The sequence below is a fragment of the Ictalurus punctatus genome, chromosome 25 (assembly GCF_001660625.3).
Source record: "Ictalurus punctatus breed USDA103 chromosome 25, Coco_2.0, whole genome shotgun sequence".
Classification (NCBI taxonomy): domain Eukaryota; kingdom Metazoa; phylum Chordata; class Actinopteri; order Siluriformes; family Ictaluridae; genus Ictalurus; species Ictalurus punctatus.
The window spans coordinates 7373168-7393502 of record NC_030440.2 but is presented as its reverse complement, the minus strand read 5'-3'; the positions used below and the strand labels follow the sequence as shown (position 1 = coordinate 7393502).

General features: G+C 37.4%; 1 protein-coding gene across 1 annotated transcript; it reads right to left on the bottom strand.

Annotated features, from left to right (window-relative positions):
• Positions 1 to 14728: 14728 nt before the first annotated feature.
• Positions 14729 to 17138, bottom strand: six6b (SIX homeobox 6b). Its single transcript, XM_017455578.3, has 2 exons — positions 16497 to 17138; positions 14729 to 15441 (listed from the first exon to the last, which is right to left on the bottom strand). The coding sequence occupies exons 1-2, from the start codon at positions 17066 to 17068 to the stop codon at positions 15285 to 15287; spliced, it is 729 nt and encodes a 242-aa protein (XP_017311067.1). The 5' UTR covers positions 17069 to 17138; the 3' UTR covers positions 14729 to 15284.
• Positions 17139 to 20335: the final 3197 nt, after the last annotated feature.

Here is a 20335-nt window from a genome sequence, read left to right as displayed (position 1 = left end):
CCCCTCACCAGCCTCTCTTTTTTCTCCCTCTTGAACAACAACAAGAACAATCTAATCTGAGTATTTTGTTCTCCAGCCTAGCATAAAGGTTTGGCATGAAGCAAATACTGTGAGCAGACTAAGCAAACCCACACCACAGGTTAAAATGATACAGATCAGGCAAGCAGAGAGCTCCAATTATTCATTCTCGTCTGATATAACCATTCTCATCCAATGTGTCTAAAATACAAAAATATGGTGAAACTTACCAACAACTCCTGTTGGCCTGTTAGACAACTTACAGGAGGAGCTCAGGAGTGATCTAGCTCAATAACGTCTTATCTGAGTTACAAATACAAACCTCAACGAGGATAAATCGGCTGACTACCATCAGTAATTAGCTTCCCACCAAATTAGACAACAAAAACAAAAGTCAAAACTGCATCAGTCCTCATACAGTGTACTCACATTTTTACTTATTCATGCTCTTTCAGTCCTGATTGGCTGTGGCTCCTGTCCATCTGTAAATGCTAGTTAAAATGTAGGGTTTTTTTTTTGTTTTTTGGTTGTTTTGTTGTCCTGTTATCATTCTTGTCCCTAGCACTTTTTTTTTTTTTTAAGTTAGGCTCATTATATTATAGTTAGATCTATAAATATTTGGACAATGACAGAGTTATTTTTATTTTAGCTGTCTACCACAGAATATTGGAATTGAAATTAAATAATGAATATGGTGTTTGTCTTTTGTTATTCATTATGTGTACTATGTTAAATGTTACAATGTGAGTGAATGGGAGGGAATATGGGGAGGGCTGGATGTACTGTAAGTAATGTTTGTTTATGCACATATCAATTCCTTGGAGATGCAACTACAACGTCGGTGTGCTTGACAATGACAATAAACATTGAATCTTGAACCTTCTTTGCCTTGGGTTTCAAATGTATACATTGGGCCATTGTCCATCTGCACTGTGAAGCACTGTTCAATGATTTCTGAAGCATTTGGTTGAATCTGAGCAGATAATATAGCCCTATATACTTCAGAATTCATTCTGTTGCTTTTGTCAGCAGTCACATCATCAGTAAATACAAGCTAACCAGTTCCATTGGCAGCCGTATATGCACACGCCATAACATGATGTGGTATGCTTTAGATTATGAGCAGTTCCTTCCCTTCTCTATACTCTTTTCTTCCCATCACTCTGATACAGGTTGATCTTTGGCTCATCTGTCCATAGGGTTTTTTTTCCAGAACCATATGGATTTTTTTTAGAAGATGTTTTTGGCAAATTCTAATCTGGTCTTTTGGGGCTTATCAATGGTTTACTTGTGGTAAACACTCTGTATTCACTGGTGAAGTCTTCTCTTGAGTGTTGACTTTGACACAGATACACCCACCTCCCAGATGATGTTCTTGATCTGACCAACTGCTCTGAAGGGAGTTGTCTTTCACCAAGGAAACAATTCTTCTGTCATTTACCACAGTTTAACTCAGGTCCTCTGGGCCTGAGCTCACAAGTGCATTCTTCTTCTTTTTTCTTTTAAGAATCAGTACAACATCACTAATAACTATTTATTGATTCATAGAGTTTATGCAGGTTTTCACTCGGTTACCATTTATCCTAGCTTAAAATGATGATTGGAATTTGATAGGCACCTGACATAGCCATATGATAAAAAGTGATGGACCACAGGCATATGAGGTAATGAGGTCAACCCTGTCTTTGCTCATTGTATCATTCATGTGCTGCCATAAGAACCAGGTGGCACACAGCCAGAGGGCACAGGGACTACCAGATCCAAGATGTTATCTATTCACGTCACCATGTGTTCTAGGTCTTCAGTCTATAATTCCTGGATCACCTTACCATTATTAATCAGACAGGTTAAAATAAATTTACATGTGGCATGAACAGGTAGTCCATCCACTGACAAAAATTGGCTGGTCATATAAACTATAGACTTTGCGCATAGTGCTAGCCAAATTATATGTTTCATATGGTAGGCCTATACACATAGCTCTGTTCACATGCACATATAAGGGTCTAAGAAATACAAAAAATGATTTGCATATTTTCAAGGAGATGGTGAAACCATATGCTCATATGCTAAAAGAGCCAACCACATTGACAGTCCTTGTGAGCAACAAGGTACCTGAAAATATCATGACTACGCTTCCATCTGCTGGTTATAAGTTGTATTACAATGAATTTGCAAACAATTCTATTTATGTATGTCTGCCCACTAGTGCCTAGTTTGGTTATACACCAATTATTCCATCAGGGGACTGCACTGAGGGGCATCCAGTGGCCTTCATTTGTACATAATTGAGCATAACAGCACATTTTTCTCTCTCTTACCTTCTAATTCTTTTATAATGACAAAAACATTTTGTGTTTTCCTGTACATTTCTAGTTTGATTCACTAATAGCGTAAACAAGGAAGAAATGTTTAACTAAAAGAAACAGCCTGAAAACCTTACTGACGCATAGTAAGTAAACTGGTTTGTAATTAAACAAGTAACCTGACCCCTTCGCTATTTGGTGCTGTGGCAACAAAGTCACATTCTATTGTGGACAAGTAGACAATAAGTGCAGATGCTAAAAGTATTTCAATAACATTAGTCTAATTTAAAAGGGAAGGTGGATGTTTTCTAGAATGTTAAAGTATATGTTCAAGCAAAAGCATACAAAAGTAGGTCAAATTCAGATATACTGGGACACTTTTTCATTATTCACCTTGTCTAAGCTATATTGCCATTATTAAAACAAATTCCCCATCAGATTCTGAAATCCTCAAGGTGCTGTATATTAACATATGAAGGGAAATGCTTACATCATATTCTAAAGAAGTAGTAGATGTAAAGGAATATCCTCTCCTCAGTGGGGAGAGAAAAAGAGAGTGAGAGAGAGAGAGAGAGAGAGAGAGAGAGAGAGAGAGAGAGAGAGAGAGAGAGAGAGAGCACGCGCACAACAAAAACGAAGTTGGAACAGATTCAGAATATAGATTGGACATGCAAACAATTAAGAACATGGTATACAGGAAAAGGTTGGCCTGTACATCAGAGATCAATTCCAGATTACCTTCTGCCATACTGATCAGAATGATTTGATATTCATGTAGTAGATGGGATCCTACTAAAAGGAGAAAGAATCCTGATTTCAGGAACCATGAATCAAGAAAAGCTAGAGAAACTCCAACAGGGAATAACCATGTGTTTTGACCAGGCACAGCAGTCAATGTGGTGGCCTGGACTGACAAGAAATATGGTGGAGAAGTGGAAAATCTGCAGTCAGTTCTCACAGAAGAGAACTGAACCCTTGCTGATGATCCTGTTACCAGGAAGATCTTGGAATAGCCACTATATTATTGTAGTAGACTATTACTCTAGATAACAACACTGACAACGGAAATATAACAAGTCTTCCGCACTTGTGAACACAATCTCAGCAGAACATTGTCAGGGGAAATAATTTTGATCTACTTTGCTCTGTTTTTGCTTTGTTAAGCACATACTCTACAACAGAAAGCGAACACAGAAATTACACACTGGTGTCACCCACTCCTTTCTCCCCCTACATTCACAAAAGACTGTTAACCCATGCCCCCTGCTGCCACCGGCAACTACGGTAGAGAGACGTTGCCAGATTTGGGATTGCTGAAACTCTAATTACTGATAACTGCTCCTTGTTTGCATCAATGGAATTTGCAACATTTCCTTGACATTATTATTTTAATCATATCACCAGTGGCCCCTGGTGCGCCAAGAGCAATGGGGAAGCAAAAATCAATATCCTCAGAATGTTTGTTTGCTCTTTGGCTTACAGATCTACCTCACTGGCTCAGTAACTGTCACTTGCTGAACTCTTGATGGGGTAAAGATTAATATTCAGCAGTAACAGTACAAATTCAGACACTGAGTGGCCAGGTCTGCGTGCCTCCAAAAAAAGACAAGAAGCTTAAAGTAGAAACAACAAACAAGACACAGAGTAAAAGGTCTACCAAGGACAAAAAGTATGGATCAGGACAACAGATGCTGCCGTTGTTCACACCTCAATCCTGTAATGTGGAGACTGAACAAGGTATTTTAAGAGGGAATTGGCCCCATCATATGGCTTTTCCAATACCTGTTCAGCCCGACCATAAGGAGGTTGTAACCAGGTCCAGGAGAATTTCCCATTCTCCACAAAGGCTGGACTTGTGAAGCAAAAAAACAAAAAACAAAAAAAAAAACCTCACAGGAGTTATGGAAAACAGCTAGATAAGCAGTTGACCTGCTGTCAGGAAAAGAAAAAGAGCTGAATAACCCCATTCATAAGAGTCAAAAGGTAGTCCCTGGCCTTTGATTTAGATTAGACAATGTTCTTTTGTATATTTTGGAAACATGTGACTACAGCAAAAAGGGGATGTTAGGGAATAACTCACCTCAAGGGGGAGCTCTCAGGCAGAGAAAGAGCATAAAAATACACTTCATTTTGACAAGCAGTAGAAATGTACTGCGTTCATGTGTAAGAACAGTATGAGTATACAGAGTAGACTTTTTTTTGATTTGTTGATACTAAATAACAAGTGCACACTGATACTTCTTCTTGGTGCACAATAAATGGGCTCTATCATTCCAAATACACTGTAGCGTTATATTGTAGGTATATGATGATAGGTCTGAGAGATGTGATATGTGGTCAGAGTTGAGGTGGCAATGTATGTTTCTCCATTTTAAAAAATACTATAAAGAGCAGTAAACAGTAATAAATGAAACAAAGGCAGTATTTGCTGTGACAACCCTTTGCTTTAAAAAAAAAAAAAAAAAAAAAAAAAGGAGTCTCAGGTCGAATTAGTGCACTTTTATAAGGAAATGAGCTGTAAGTTTTATTGAGCATCTTGCAGAATTAGCCACGATTCTTCTGGTGACTGTCGCTCTTACTTCTTATTTTTGCAGCAAAATCCAGCAGCCATCATTATGTTTTTTTTGTCTGAAAAGTGTCTCATCACTTAATATGCTGGTTTCTTTACTGACTTTACATTTTTCTGTAACTTTTAGTTTTGTGCTGGAAAATTAATGTTTGGAAATCTAAAATGATTTTATACTGACTCGATAATGTAGATAAAAAAAATAATAATAAAATAAAAATCTATAATAAAGTTTGTACTAAAAAAACAGGGTGCCAAAAACGTTTGCACAGTACTGTGTATATATATATATATATATATATATATATATATATATATATATATATATATATATATATATCTGTGTATATATATATATATATATATATATATATATATATATATATATATATATATATATATATATATATATATATATATAGAGAGAGAGAGAGAGAGAGAGAGAGAGAGAGAGAGAGAGAGAGAGAGAGAAGTGGGGGGCATACTGAGTGCAGATGCTTTCAGGCACAGCATTAACATCCTAGCAAATAACATCCTAGTAGTTAAGAAAGTAATATCCTACTGCTCTACAGTAAAAAAAGAAGAAGAAGAAGAAGAAGAAAAAGAAAAAGCTGTGTAAGCCCAGTTGACCTTAGTTTTGGAAATCGCAAGAAATTAGACCTAAATGAGCAGGTTTCATTACAGCAGTTTGAATGGCAGGAGCTTCAGTCACAAAAATGGTCAAGTGGTTAGTGTTCTATTGGAAAGACAACACCAAATAGAACTGGAAATAGTGATCAAATGTAGACATTCAATGAGGGAAACGCGTTAGCGTGATATTTTGAGAAAAAAAACTGAAGAGCAACTGTTTTTCAGAGTGCGTGAAAAAAGTGCAACTTCTTACCCCTTACCTTCAGTTTGAACTTTGTGAAGCAAGAACTTAATAACAACTGTTTACTTTCCATTGTACTGGAGCCTGAAAACACTACAAAGTAAACTGTTTATGCCACTAGTGTCAATTTCAACACTATCTGGTGTCAAGTAGATAGCTCATGTATGTTCTACAAGATTTGATCGCACATGTAAAGTCTGTGTAATTCAATTTCTCCATCATATTTTCATCAAAGAGCTGAACAGAGGTCAGAATAAAGACCACATATTGAGACCTGCACATTTCTGAGGCCTTGTGGTGCTGTCGAACATGTGTCACCAATAGTTTGCCTCTGCTTTTGTAATCTGTAAAGAAAATCACTGTCTTGCAAAGAGAAGAGACAACTTACACAACATATTCTGTATCTAGGATGATGTACAAAGTAGAGCAAAATGATTTTTCCCCTGGCTTTCCAATTACTATTCATGACTCAGATTCAGAATCAGTCTTTAAGTCTACATCAAAAACCTTGTTTAGTCAGGCTTTTGTTAAATAAATTTATTCTTTTGTGTGAGGCACACACACACACACACACACACACACACACACACACACACACACACACACACACACAATACACACAATACATTCCAATGACACACACACACACACACACACACACACACACACACACACACACACAATACATTCCACTGAATGAAAATACATTCATCGGAATGAACACATAATGTATTTTAAACATGAATTAACTGTAGGCTTGCCCCAGATTCTGAACAAAGTTGGTCATATATTGATTGGAGGCTACTAATTCTAATTGTATAGTATTGTATTGCAGCACAGCACAGTCAGTGGTATCATCAAATATCAAATTGTTGCCTGAAGAATTTAAATAATATCATGTGAAAGCCTAACGTTAGCAGGAGCCTAATTAGCAGGAGGATTTTTTACTTACATGAGAGGCAGAGGTCAGATATGAAGCAGGACAAACAAAGACCATGTTCATTACAATGAATGTACAACATTTTTCAGTCACTCTTTAGTGAACTGCCTGGGCAAGCACACAGGGGTTTAAAGTAGGCAACTTGTTTTTGTGAAAGAGAAACAGAACGAAAATTTAATAGAAAATATTGCAGGCAGGTACAAATGCTGTGAATGTTCTTCCTTGGATAGCTTTAGGACTGCAGTAGCTAAGAACAGTTTTGCACTCAGTCCTCCAGTAATGAACAGTTGATAACATCAACATAATAGACTTTAAATTAAACCTACAATGAATTCATAAATTACTTTGATACTCATATTCAAGGTTGCTCATAAGCTCATAAGCTCCTGTTTACACAAGTGCATTTTCTAACAATAGGAAAATGATTTATAATCTTGTGTCACCCAGGTGAGGATGCGTTCTGGTTCCTCTCAAGGTTTTTTCCTCATGTCTTCTCAGGGAGTTCTTCCTTGACTCTGTTGCTCATTAGGGATAAATTTATCAATGCAAAATTGAAATTCATATATTTCTGTAAAGTTGATTTGTGACAATGTGCATTGTTAAAAGTGCTATATAAATCAAATTCAATTGATTTAAATTGAGGTACAAACAAAAATTGTAATTGGGAGAGTGGGATTTTTTTTTTTTTTTTAATCCCTCTCACATCTCTAGTTAATTATGAACTCAAGTGATGTAGCAGAGGTTGAGGAATTGTCAGAGCCAGAATTCATGATGTGAAAAGTGCTGACGTTTATACCTCTGGACTTTTAGAGTGTTTTCGAGTGTTTCCAGGGGCATAGTGATAGGACTTCTATTTATCTATTTGGAAAAAAAAAACACTTTAAGTTTAAATCTGAATACAGATACAGATATTTGGAGCACTGTCTGTGTGTGTGTGTGTGTGTGTGTGTGTGTGTGAGTGTGTGTGTGTGTGTGTGTGTGTGTGTGTGTGTGTGTGTGTGTGTGTGTGTGTGTGTGTGTGTGTGTGTGTGTGTGTGTGTGTGTGTGTGCAGTATATAAAATGTCACCCAGAACTGCAAAAACATTTTCCCCAACAATTTTGTAACAGGATTAACTGATCTTATGAATATGCAAGAAAACTGCAGCAGTATATGCACAAAACAGCTGCAACTCACTGTCCCTCCATTAACAACATCCAATTACATTTGATTACAACATTTTCCAACATTTTCTAAATTCATACACAATACTAAAAAAACTAAAATTGATGCATGAAAAGGTTAAGTACAAATCTCAGTAATAAATACCACTAAATGGTAAGTAAAATTTTATAATATATTTTTTTGCAGTAGCAGCACAATGCTGGAATAACAATAAATAAATATCAACAAAATTTATACAATTATCTGAACACAGTACACTAAATAAAACCCTTTGCATACTCAGTAGTAGGGCTAAGTAGCATTCTAAATATCCCAGTCTAATTTGTTCCCCGGTTAATTAAGATGCTTCATAAAATCATGATTTAATTCATGATAACAAAATGCATCCATTTATGCAGCTGTTACATCCCTTCACTTTCCCCCTCTCCACTTATTGTAGTTTAATTTACCTGGGTCATGTTTGGTAATGTGGAACATCATGAATATTCTTGAGGTCACCTTCTTATTTGATGCTGCCACAACGTTTTATGTGATGTCACGGGAATTAAGGGCTTTTGTTTGTTTTGTTTGTTTGTTTGTTTGTTTGTTTGTTTGTTTGTTTGTTTGTTTTAAATCAAGCAGTTCCACTGCTATGGTTTAGTAACTTAGCTTAATAATCTTTGACTTTCATTTACCAGCCAAGAACATAAATGCTGCTAAGTTTGAGCATCCCAGTTTATCTGGTGCCCCAGTACACCAGAATTCACTTTCATTTATTGACATATATTAAACCCACTTATAAAACTATACATGCATTTTTATGCACCCGATACCACTCCCTCTTCAGAGAACAGTAAGGACTTTGCTAGCAATATAAAGTTATATTTTCATGCAGTTTATGGATGTTCGTGACAGAATGAGTTTCTAAAGGCGGTAAATAAAGAAACGTCAGTAAAACATTGACGTGTCTCTGGCCATGGTGCTGAAACAGAGCGGCATGCTGTTAGATGTTGAGTTCCCTGCTGAAAAAGCTAGCTTGGTCTGACCAGCTACTGATGCTACATTGTAGATAAAGTATTCCTAAGACAATAACACAACATTGAGGCAATTAGAAAATCTCTACCATTTATTTATTGACTAATTTATTCAAGTAATAAGGATGGTCGATGGTCACCAGCTTGCCCGACTCAGTCTGTATTTTGTCAGCTGGCAGACGTTTTTCTTTCTTTCTTTCTTTCTTTCTTTCCTTCTTTCTTTCTTTCTTTCTTTCTTTTTTATTTTCTTACCAGCATGGTTTCACCAGCAGAGAGCGCGCTACTCCAAAAAGCCTAAGGCATCCACTCCGCATGAGCACTCCCACTAATTTTCTAATCAAAGGGGCCAAGATTTCTCTTTGAACGTGCGCCAGTGGACATGAACTTTACAACATGGAAAGACTACTTCAGGGACGTTGTCCATCAACTTTGATTAATTTCACAGGAACCTATTAACCTCGAGGCCCACCAAGTGATAAGATTTACTTTACCTCCCCACTCGTGTAGTTGTACTTCGTTACAATACTTAAGTATTCTTTTTGCTTTTACTACTATTACTATTATTATATTACTACTTTACTTGAGTATTATTGAAACTGAATAAATGTGCTTTCAAATATCCAGTTTCAATAATACTCAAGTAAAGCATTTTATTCAGACCTCCAAAGCCTGTGAGTGTGTGGTATACATCAATTGGTTGAGTTTAGCATCCAATCAGTGTAGAAAAACGATCAGAATTCGTGTCAATGGGTCACCAGTATTGAGCTGCTCATGCACAATGTAGTTTGCACTGTCGCTTTCGGTGTGCGTTTGAATATGGATAAATCACCAACTGCAGTGTGGAACTTGAGGATGGGCACCCTGGCCCTACCTCAGCAAAATGTTTCACTAAGCAAAAATTCATATAAAATGAAGTATCTGCTTCTGTGGAAGGTATGCACTCCATCTAATTTGAAAAAGGCACTTTGAGGTAAGTATTGCTAACAGAATGAATGAATAAATTATGCTTTGAATTAATTATGTTTTCAGGCAAAATGCTTGAGTCATGTTTGTAGAATGAAGAAACAAGCAAGTCAATATTATCCGTGTTGGCTGGACGTTGTTGTACTTTCCCACTTGGCTGCTGATGAAGACGTTTGGGTGTTCTCACGTTGAACTTCAGACTCCAAAACAATTAAGTCTATTTATTGCCATAATGGTTCACACTGACTATCAAGCACAGACAAATCACAGAACTTTTCACTTTTGCCTTCAAAAAACACACGAGAAGTGAGAATTCCTTTGTACATTCTTTTAAAAGTCGTTAGATTATTTTAGAAGTTGAAGTGAAATTAGATGAGGAGTGAATATATCTGGAAACCCACCCGGAACTGCAATCTTCAAAACAACGAGACATGATAGTCAGTGCTGTTTGTAAGTGCGAGCAGCAAAACACTTCATTTTTCAAAATATGACATCATAGCCCCTTCATGAGGGAAGACACAACTGGTAGCTAGAGTAAGTTGATATAACGCATGTTGAAGGAAACTGGATGTGCAAATTTGGAACCATTTCATCTAAACAATGCTTAGTTGCTCGGTCAAGTGTATACTCTCCTGCCCTATAAGTGACCACTTGTGTGACGTAGGTGATACACACGGCGGACAAATTGACCATCTCAGAGTCACTCGCGCTAAAGCATCAGTGATCATTGCCGCGAGCGCCAATTTGGTCAGCATTTGGGAGTTTGTCTGGGGAAAAAAAAACCTCAGTATTAAATGGGACATTAACGTTGGGGATAAAAACCATGCGTTCTGCACTCGTTTTACGTTACGCAAACTTCGCCTAATCAAATGACTTAATCATTGCTTTGAATTTGACTATTTTGACTAATCTTGTAGCTCTTGCATTGCATTGGCATTTCCTGACTTACCTCTCACTATTTATCAAATCAAAACATGGCATAACCACCTGCATTGCACTGAAGTTTCTTTGAATGAATAAATTATCTAACCAGCTGGACCAGTTAGGTAGTTTGGCAAATGTGCACCAAAGCTGTAGGCTTAAGCAGAGTAATAAAACAAATTAAATGAATTGCACTTCATTCGCTTCTGAATGCAAAACCAAAGTAGACTGGCGCCTAAAACTGGTAGGCACGTGCTTCCAAACTTTAAACCTGCCACAAGTGCTTCAACACCTTTACTGGAGTACTCACAGAACATTCTTTCAAGCATTACATTACCAGCAGACGATTTCCATGGCTTCCAAACAATAAGACCTTATAATCAGTTCAATGTTACGCTTTACAGCTGAAGTTGAAGTGACTTTATGTAAACTCGTCATACAGAACCCATCTAAGAGCTATAGAAAGCGTTTGGTTCAATATGAAAGCTGGCAAACTTGACTTATCATAATATCTTCAATGCTACAACTGATCAGTCTGCAATTGGGAAGTACCAACTATTCATAAGGGGCCAGAATAGTTAGGTGTAGTGTTTATCTGTATGGCCTAAGGCTAACTGAACTGTGACAGAACGACCTATAAGTGCAATTTGTTTTGCCCTTGCGGTAGGGTATAGAACACATTCAGTGAAAAGGGGACTCCAGGGTCATCATGTTCATGTGTGAGTGGTGTGGCAGTGGCAAGATGGGCCCTAAAATAAAACGCTACTCATGCCTTACAAAGAAGTGCCTGTATTAATATTGTAAGATTCTTCATGAAATGATCAATTTAATAGGTAATAAGCCGAATTAGTTTGAAGATGCATCGAGTAAATAAGCATAAATAGGTGAGGTTTACTCTTATTAAAGCATGTAACGTGTACATTCCTAACAGTACTTCTTGTTTTTTCACGAAGTAGCCTAATTTAATTAATGACAATAACGGAAAGAAATTCGGTTCGAACAGTTCCTGTTGGAGGATCGAAATGGTAGAGTAGATTATAAAAGATAAAAACAAAAGTGAAGCTGACCACGACAGGTTCACAGTAAAAAAAAAAAAAAAAAAAAAAAAAAAAAAAAAAAAACAAAAGGGACCAGTTTAAGATTCATAGTGATTATTACAATACAGCATCTCAAACAGGATGTTACACATTGCGTCAGACCAAAGAAAAATGTCCAACACATCCTAATCCCAGATCCTAATGGAATTGGACAACTTGTCATTATGTGCTTGTGTTTGATTTCAAATGAGGCTAAAAAATAATCGAGAAATACATATAACCGAGACGGATTTTCTCAAATGTTAAAATATTATTATAATAGTAGAATAAGAATAAGAATAATCTAAATGATAAGAAGCGACATTTGATGTGAATATCATGAGTGCGTATAGTACAACCCCAGAGAACGCATTTTGTCCGTTCGTGGCGTTTTGAACAAAGCTGGACACAAGAATTTCCTTAAAGCTGTTTAGGAATATTATTGAACTGAAACCGCATACTGTAAACAACAGTGAAGCATCATTCCAGTGATAACCTGCAGGCTAATTTTCGGACCCCATTTGTGCAGTCCATTACAGTACCTGGAAAATGAGTTCCTATTGTGAAGAGGAACAAAAAAAAAAAAAAAAAAAAAAAAACACGGCAAAGGGAAGTCTGGTTGAGTTTTGCAGACGAAAATCCAATTATGATAATGAGGATAATGCGTATCCTTATCATTGGCAGTAATAATAATAATAATAATAATAATAATAATAATAATAATGCGTGTTTCGGTTCTTGTTGTACTAATACAGGAAAAGGTATAGCCTACATTCATAAATTATTTAATATTTAACATTAAGAAATTATATTTTATGATTGGTTTAAGTTATAGCAAGTTCGAGTTAGCCAGGTAGACTAGACTTTTTTTTCTAAAATGTTTTTGTTTTTTTAAAAAAAAAAATTTTTGTGTGTGTGTGTGTTACACCCCCCTCCTTCTCATCCCGTCCCAGAACTTTTTAAAGCTTTTTGTTCCCGTTGGGCTTGAGAGGCCATCATTACCGCTGATTAGCGCTGAACAGTTTGACAGCCTTATTGACTGCCAGAAACACTCTTTTCAGCTAACCTCTCCGCTTTTGTCCCTGCACAAATTCAATGAGCTTCTCTCTTCGTTCTCCTACTTCGACTGTTCCTCCATTTATGTCGCAGTGACAATTAGTTTGCCACAGCTTGCTACCCATTCCAGTAACAAAAGGGACATAAAAGAAGCTCTTGCTGTGTGTTATGACTTAGGCCTATGTCAGTGAGAAATAAACCACACGCATAATTGAACCTGAACTTCAGCATAGGAAGAATAAGGGATGATAATACGAACGTTTGTCGCGACATTGCTTATTCTCTGAACCAAGGTTATATGACCAGTCGATGTTTTACAAGCCAATACGTTGGATAGTGGTAAACTGTGAACTTTTCTAGATTTCTGCAGGTCTTTAGATGCCGTTACACAAACGAAAGAGTTGCTTTTGTGGACGAGTTGCTCAGAATTGTTGGAAGTACTAAACGAATTAGCGTAACTAGGGTGAACTGCCAGAGTAAATATGGTGAGCTATACTAAAAATTATGTTAGATAAAAAAATATTCCTGTGCATTAACATCTGGTAATTGAATCCATTAGTAATATAAACCTCATATTAATTAGGTCTGAGTAACAGTGTAGCGTGTTAGTCACCAGTGTTTAATAAATCCCAGTGTTCATTTGAAAACAGTGTAGTTTCACCCTTCTCAGATGTAGGCTACATACGGTTTTAACAATGGAGATTTTTTTTTTGCTTTGCTTTTCAATGCTTTTCTATTCCTTTCCAAATACTGGTATCACATGTTATTTCTTTCTTATACACCAACAATTTATATAAAATAAAAAAAGAAAGAAAGAAAGAAAGAAAGAAAGAAAGAAAGAAAGAAAGAAAGAAAGAAAGAAAGAAAGAAAGAAAGAAAGAAAGAAGAAATCATTTTATAGAAAAGAATCCGTACGTTGTAACCTGAATTGTTTCGAATATAGAGAAGAGCATCCATGAAAGAAAGCATTAACGATCTGCTTCTAACAAAATAGCAAAACATGAAAAGAATATCCCAAGAATGACATAGCCTACAAATTGTGCGTGAGGCTTATGGAATTTCTATTAGTGATGTGTATTCAGTCTTCTCGTTTTGAAACCGAGGCGCTGCGCCCTTTGGCTGACCTTCTACTGTCAGAGAGAATTAGGAAGCGCAACGCCAACAACGCTGCAGTTAACACGAGCAGACACGCAGTAAGGTATCACCACTATGGCCCACATTTATCCATTAACGCCCGTGCATGAACCACACACCATTTAAACATGGACACCAACAACGCCGAGGCAATGGTTCCACTAATCTACCCGTCTAAACAAAGAGTCGGATTTATAGCATTCACGGAACAGATCTGAGCATGCACTGTAATCGTTTTGACTAATAAAGAGTTTAACGAAACCCGTATCATGAGGCGTTTAAGTCACATTAATTGAACTATGTATGTGTTGCCTAGTTTGAAATACCAGGCAAATAATTAAGGCAAGAGAAATGACACGGTCGGTTTCCATAAAATAGAGTAAATTCAAGTCTTTACAATGTTTGACAAAGACAAGATAATTAATTTGGGTGATTACACACGAGTGCAAGACCTTCATTTTAACCGAACGAATCTTACTTTCCTTAAAAAAAATAAAATAATAAACAAACAAACAAACAAACAAAACACATAAGGCTAAATAACTGTCTTGCTTTCATATTTTAAGAGTGGCAAGCACCAGCAATAATAATAATAATAATACTAATAATAATAATAATAATAATAATAATCTGAAGTATTAATGACAATACGTCTTTGATCATAAAACATTTTATTAACTTAACGTCCTTAATTAATTCAAACATATGTCCACTATTTATCGCACTCTAAAAGCCCAACGATTTACACCAAAAACGACCGGACTTGAAATAAGCAAGCAAATCAACGTTTCTATTAGAGCCACGACTTTTAATACGTAAACATCTTAGAAAAAATGTCGACTCAACATGAAGTCCTTCTGAAAGCAAACAAAAAGGTTGTCGTTTTGCGTTGTTCATATTTCTCCGATGTATCCGATTTCGATTTATGTAATTTGACAGGAGGATCTCATCTTTCTTTCTGTCTCTCTGTCTATCTATTCCCCCGAATCTCTTCGTGTATTTCACACTTGGTTATGGAAAGAAAAAAAAAAAAAAAAAGATAAATAGGCCTACATTTTTTTTTTTTTTTAAAGATAGAGCATTCCGTTTATCTTTGGCTGTTTTGACAGCCATCCAATAACAACAAAAACATAGCCTTTAATACGTTAAGGCAGGCACCGATGTGCTTGTTTGTCTTGATGATTGTCTGTCTCCAATTCCTTCGTTAATGTGTTAATTTTTGCGTCGTGCTCCCGCGGGGAGGCTCGTGCCGCGGCGTTAGATGTCACATTCGCTGTCACTCGACGTGATGGAGATGGCGGAAGCAGCAGCTTGACTTGACAGGCCGGCTTCCGGGCTGGACGCGTTACCGAGCCGATCCGCGGCGCCGTCCTCAGCCGTAACCGAGCCGTTAGTCAGCACCTGCTGTTGTAACCTTTTCGGAGGAATAATAAAGGTTTAGATTTGTGCCAATACGCGCGGATAACTCTTTTGGTAAATAATAATAATAATAATAATAATAATAATAATAATAATAACAATAATAATAATAATACATTACAAATAAATAAATAAATAAATAAATAAATAAATAAATAAATAAATAAATAGTGCAGCCTGCAAGATATGCCTCAATTCCCCAAGGGTCAATAGGTTTAGCGCCAAGCATGTTTGTATGAAGACAAGCTGATGCAGAATGATGTAAGACAAAGTAAAACGTCATGCACGAGCAGGATGCCCCGGAAGAGCTCAGTGTATCAGCGCTATTGCATTCCTATATGCATTACCGCCTGCATTAAGCAACAAAAGATTCGGCAACGGCACCGATATGGAACAAAGAAATCATAATGCAAAACAAAACAACCGCGTAGCACCTCAGTAAGAGTAATATTTAATATCTATTTAATGGTCGTAATGGTGACAAACATAACCAGACTACAACTATAGGCAGTAATAAAATAATAACTGGACGTTGATGTTTTTGATTGGCTAGCGCATAAGCTATATGCCATCTATTTACATCTCTTGCGGCCTTTTCAATTTTCATAACACAGAAACGAGAGTCTCTAAAAAAAAATTTAAATAGGCCAATGTGCATTAGATTAAATATTAGAATATTAAACTTTTTCATGCTATCACTTATACTATCAGGTTATTAAATAATGTGTATTTTATATAAAATAGCATAAAGTAGGCTATGTCTTTAGTTTATGACAACAGCGTCCGTATATCCGTATATCGGTATAGCCGATATGACAATTTTTTAATATGTTAAAATACGAGAGTTTCAATAATAATAATAATAACAACAACAATAATAATAATAATAATAATAATAATAATAATAATAATAATAATAATAATAATAATAATAATGAAATAGGCAATCGTCTCAAATGTGTAGCCTGCATGGATGAGCTTAAAAACTATTTTATTGCCTAATATATCTGCACAAGAGGCATGTGCTTATTTATTAGTTGAAGAACACACCTGTTCTTCGCGGCTGCTGCTCTGTCCCTTTGTCTTCGGTTTTTAAACCAGTTGCCCACTTGAGTAGGAGTAAGTCCCGTGGCTTGTGCAAGCTCCCTCTTTTTGCTCGGGTTCGGGTAAGGGTCCTGTAGATACCATTCCCGCAGCAAATGTCTGGTCCTTTCTTTGAAGCAGTGCGTCTTTTGTTCTCCGTCCCAAATAGTTTTGGGCAGTGGAAACTTCTTCCGCACCCTGTATTTGTCTACCGGCCCGAGCGGGCGGCCCCGGAGCTTTTCCGCCTCCCGGTAGTGCGACTCGAGCCACAGCGCTTGCAGTTTAGAATGAGAGTCTTTGGTGAATTTGTGGTTCTCCAGGATGTGGTAAAGCTCACGGAAGTTGCCGGTGTGGAAGGCCACGATGGCGCGCGCTCGCAGCACCGACTCGTTCCGGTTTAGTACCTCGCAGGCGGCGGGCGCTACAGGCAGCGACCACAGGAACCGACCGAGGCGCTCGATGTCGCCGCTTTCCTCCAGAGTCTCACACACCCCCGCTACCTGCTGGGGGCTGAAATTCAGCATTGGCAACTGAAACATGAAGACTGCACGTTTTCCCCGCCTCGAGGTGCTCCGTCTTTCGTGCTCGCGCACACTCGTGTCGCGTTATGGTGCGTCTTCGTCTCACTCCCTCTCGAAATGCAGACAGGCAGACAAGCAATGGCGGAGAAAGGAGACGAGCCGTTAGATGATGCTCAGGAGAAATGGATGGTGCCACACTTGGCCGACTGTCTCAGCCTCGGAAGGCGATATGGAGAGCTGGAGTGAGCGAGAATATAGCGCAGGAACGGCGATATTTTTGAGGAGGGGGAAAAGACGCCCTCGCCTTGTCTGATTTTCTATTGGACCTGGCAGATTGATTGCGTAGTTGCCATGAATTCCTGTCAATCACTGTCAAGCTGTGCCAATCACGTGGAATGGGGTGCAAATAGATCTCAGCACCTTTCAGCACCTCCCAGTGCATTCCATCTTTATTTTTGTGTATACATTTCTTCATTTCATTGTGTTGTGTTTTGGTGTAGACTCTAAAATGTTTATCCAATAGCTTCTGGACAGAATATTGTGTCTTCGGTATAAATCTAGTTTAATCCACAGAACAGCCTGTCTGTCAGAAGCAGATCTCAGCTGTCACACACGGTCTTTTTCATAACGCGGCCCAATACACATGTGAGACGACAGAAAGACTGTCCTTTTGCAGTTCACATCTGAAACGTGGGTAGAAACCACGTCCAGAACGCTTCGACAAGGGAGACGCCGTGAGATTAAAATGACAGAGGAGAATAAACCAGTTCATCTTTCTGGTTTGTGAACCGTGCAAGCAGCGGTCATACATTAACTGGAATGACGTCACATGGAGGATGTAGTGGACAAATTATGGTTCACTCAATTATGTATCAAACAAAAGGGGACAGCAGAGAAGGTCGACAGTCAAGCGCAAAACTCATTGGTCAGTGAGATTTAAAGCACACAGTGTACAGAGTGAAGTACAGTGTGTGATGCTATCTGTGATTCATTCACAGCCTGGTATCTACTTATCATTTATACCAGACATAATCTGCTCACCTAGAACATCTAATAGCTACACCAGAACATACACTGCTGGCAATTAACTTCAGCAGATCTGCATTTAGATTGATTTGGTTTTGGTTTAGATTGTTAGGGAAATAAATAAGAGTATCCAAATCCCGTAGTCATAGTTCATACTGTGCAGAGGCGTGTGCAGAATGGTGTAGCGGTTCTGTTAGATGATAGAACGATACATAATGAGAAAATCATGTCAGGTCCAGCTCGTCGTAGAAGAATGCCGTAAAACGGGTGGACAACCGCAGTTTAGTGTCAGCCACAGTTCGCTTTGTGGCCGAGATGAGACGGTAAGGAAGACGGCGGATAGATAGCGCAGATGGTTTGAAGTGTCGGGTCAGATTATTTCACGGCTGGCTACAGTAGAAAGTTCATTCTAACGGAAAGCCCCTGATACCGTGTTCGCAGATCCACAGAGTTCAGCTGAAGAAAACCCCCGGGCCCTTTCTGCATGATGAATGAGCTGCAGCTCCGGAAGTGGAACCACAGACTGTACCGGAATAATGAGCAAATTCATGATCATTCCTAGGGTTATATTAATGACAGTTTGTGCAAATAAATATTTACATATTATATAGGCACAACAACAACAACATTAACCTACTAATACTATTTTTATTGTTGTTGTTATTGTTAATATGTTTATTCTTATTCTTGTTCTTATTCTTAATATCAATAATAGTAATAACAACAACAACAACAACAACAATAATAATAATAATAATAAACATTATTATAAATATTATTATAACAACAACAACAATAATAATTATAATAATAATAATAATAATAATAATAATATGAAGAGGGAGAAGAAGGAGGAGGAGGAGAAGGAGGATGAAGAAGAAGAAAAGGAGGGGAAAAGGAGTTCAAAACTATTATAGTTGGATACAATATGAGAATAGATAAATCCTACGGACAATAATTTATTTGTTTATAAGGAAAATTTGATATTTTATTTACATTGATTGTCTTCAACACGGGACATGATTATGGTTCTGTTTCAGGAATATCGACAGTCCACCAAGACGAAGTGCAATCGAAATGAAACTGGGCTAATGCCTTGATAAATAACAGATTCTTCTGAAGTGCACCCCCAGTCTACAAAGTAAACCTAGACTGTAGGACCGAATAAAACGTTAATTGAGACGTTGTATGAAGTGCCTAACATGCTTTAGCTTTCAAACATTTAAAGACGCCGTAATATTTCATGTGGTCTCTTGTATATTTGAAACAGCCATTGTGTCATCCCAAAGGATAGCAGAATAAAAGCGCAGCAACCTTGCAATAGAATGATTAGGCTATTGTGGCCCATCCCTCCACCATAATTTCAGCTAATCAAATAGGCCTACTATTTTGCACAGATTTTTTTTTCCCGGTCATGGGGCTTTTTAATCGCCCAGGGCGAACAAAGTGCTCATCCGTTAATCATAGCCAAATACACAAACGCGAATTAAATAATTCTAGCCTTAGAATAATTGACGATGTCTCGAGACCGATTATTTTGTCATTGTCATAAGCCTTGTGCTCTCGGGGGAACAACAACGAAAAGCCCAAGGTCACTCATTTGGGTAGAACTAATGTATGAATATGCTTTGGAAATACTTCACCTTAACACAACAGCCTTTAAAACTGAACTTTTACATTTATCCTAAATGCAGAGTAGGCTGCGAATAAAATCAATAAGGTATAAAAAATAAAGTAGGGCTCGCATCCAATTCATTAAAAATTACTGCTTGGTACAAATGAATCGAAATTCTTACATGTTTTAAATAGCTGCAATGTAGGCTACAATCTAGAGACTTAAAGGCCAGAAAATAAGCAAGGAGTAAGTTAATATTATTAATTCTTTCTTTCTTTCTTTCTTTCTTTCTTTCTTTCTTTCTTTCTTTCTTTCTTTCTTTCTTTTTTTCTTTCTTTCTTTCTTTCTTTCTTTCTTTCTTTCTTTCTTTCTTTCAGTAAGCGTTTTATCCTGGTCATGATAAAATACCTACTGAATGAATAAATGAATGAATGGAGTCCCTTTCTCATTTAGTTTTCCCCTAGGTTCTATGATGAATCGGGTGCTAGAAGTAAGCTACTGTAAATAATAATACATAACCGACTCTCCAAAATCGTAAATGTTACTCGGATCTTCTTCTCTATAGGTCTACAAAGTGGCATGATTCTTCTCCAAACACAAGCATGTTAATGGGTTTCTCAGCATTAGAGGATCATTTGAAAGAT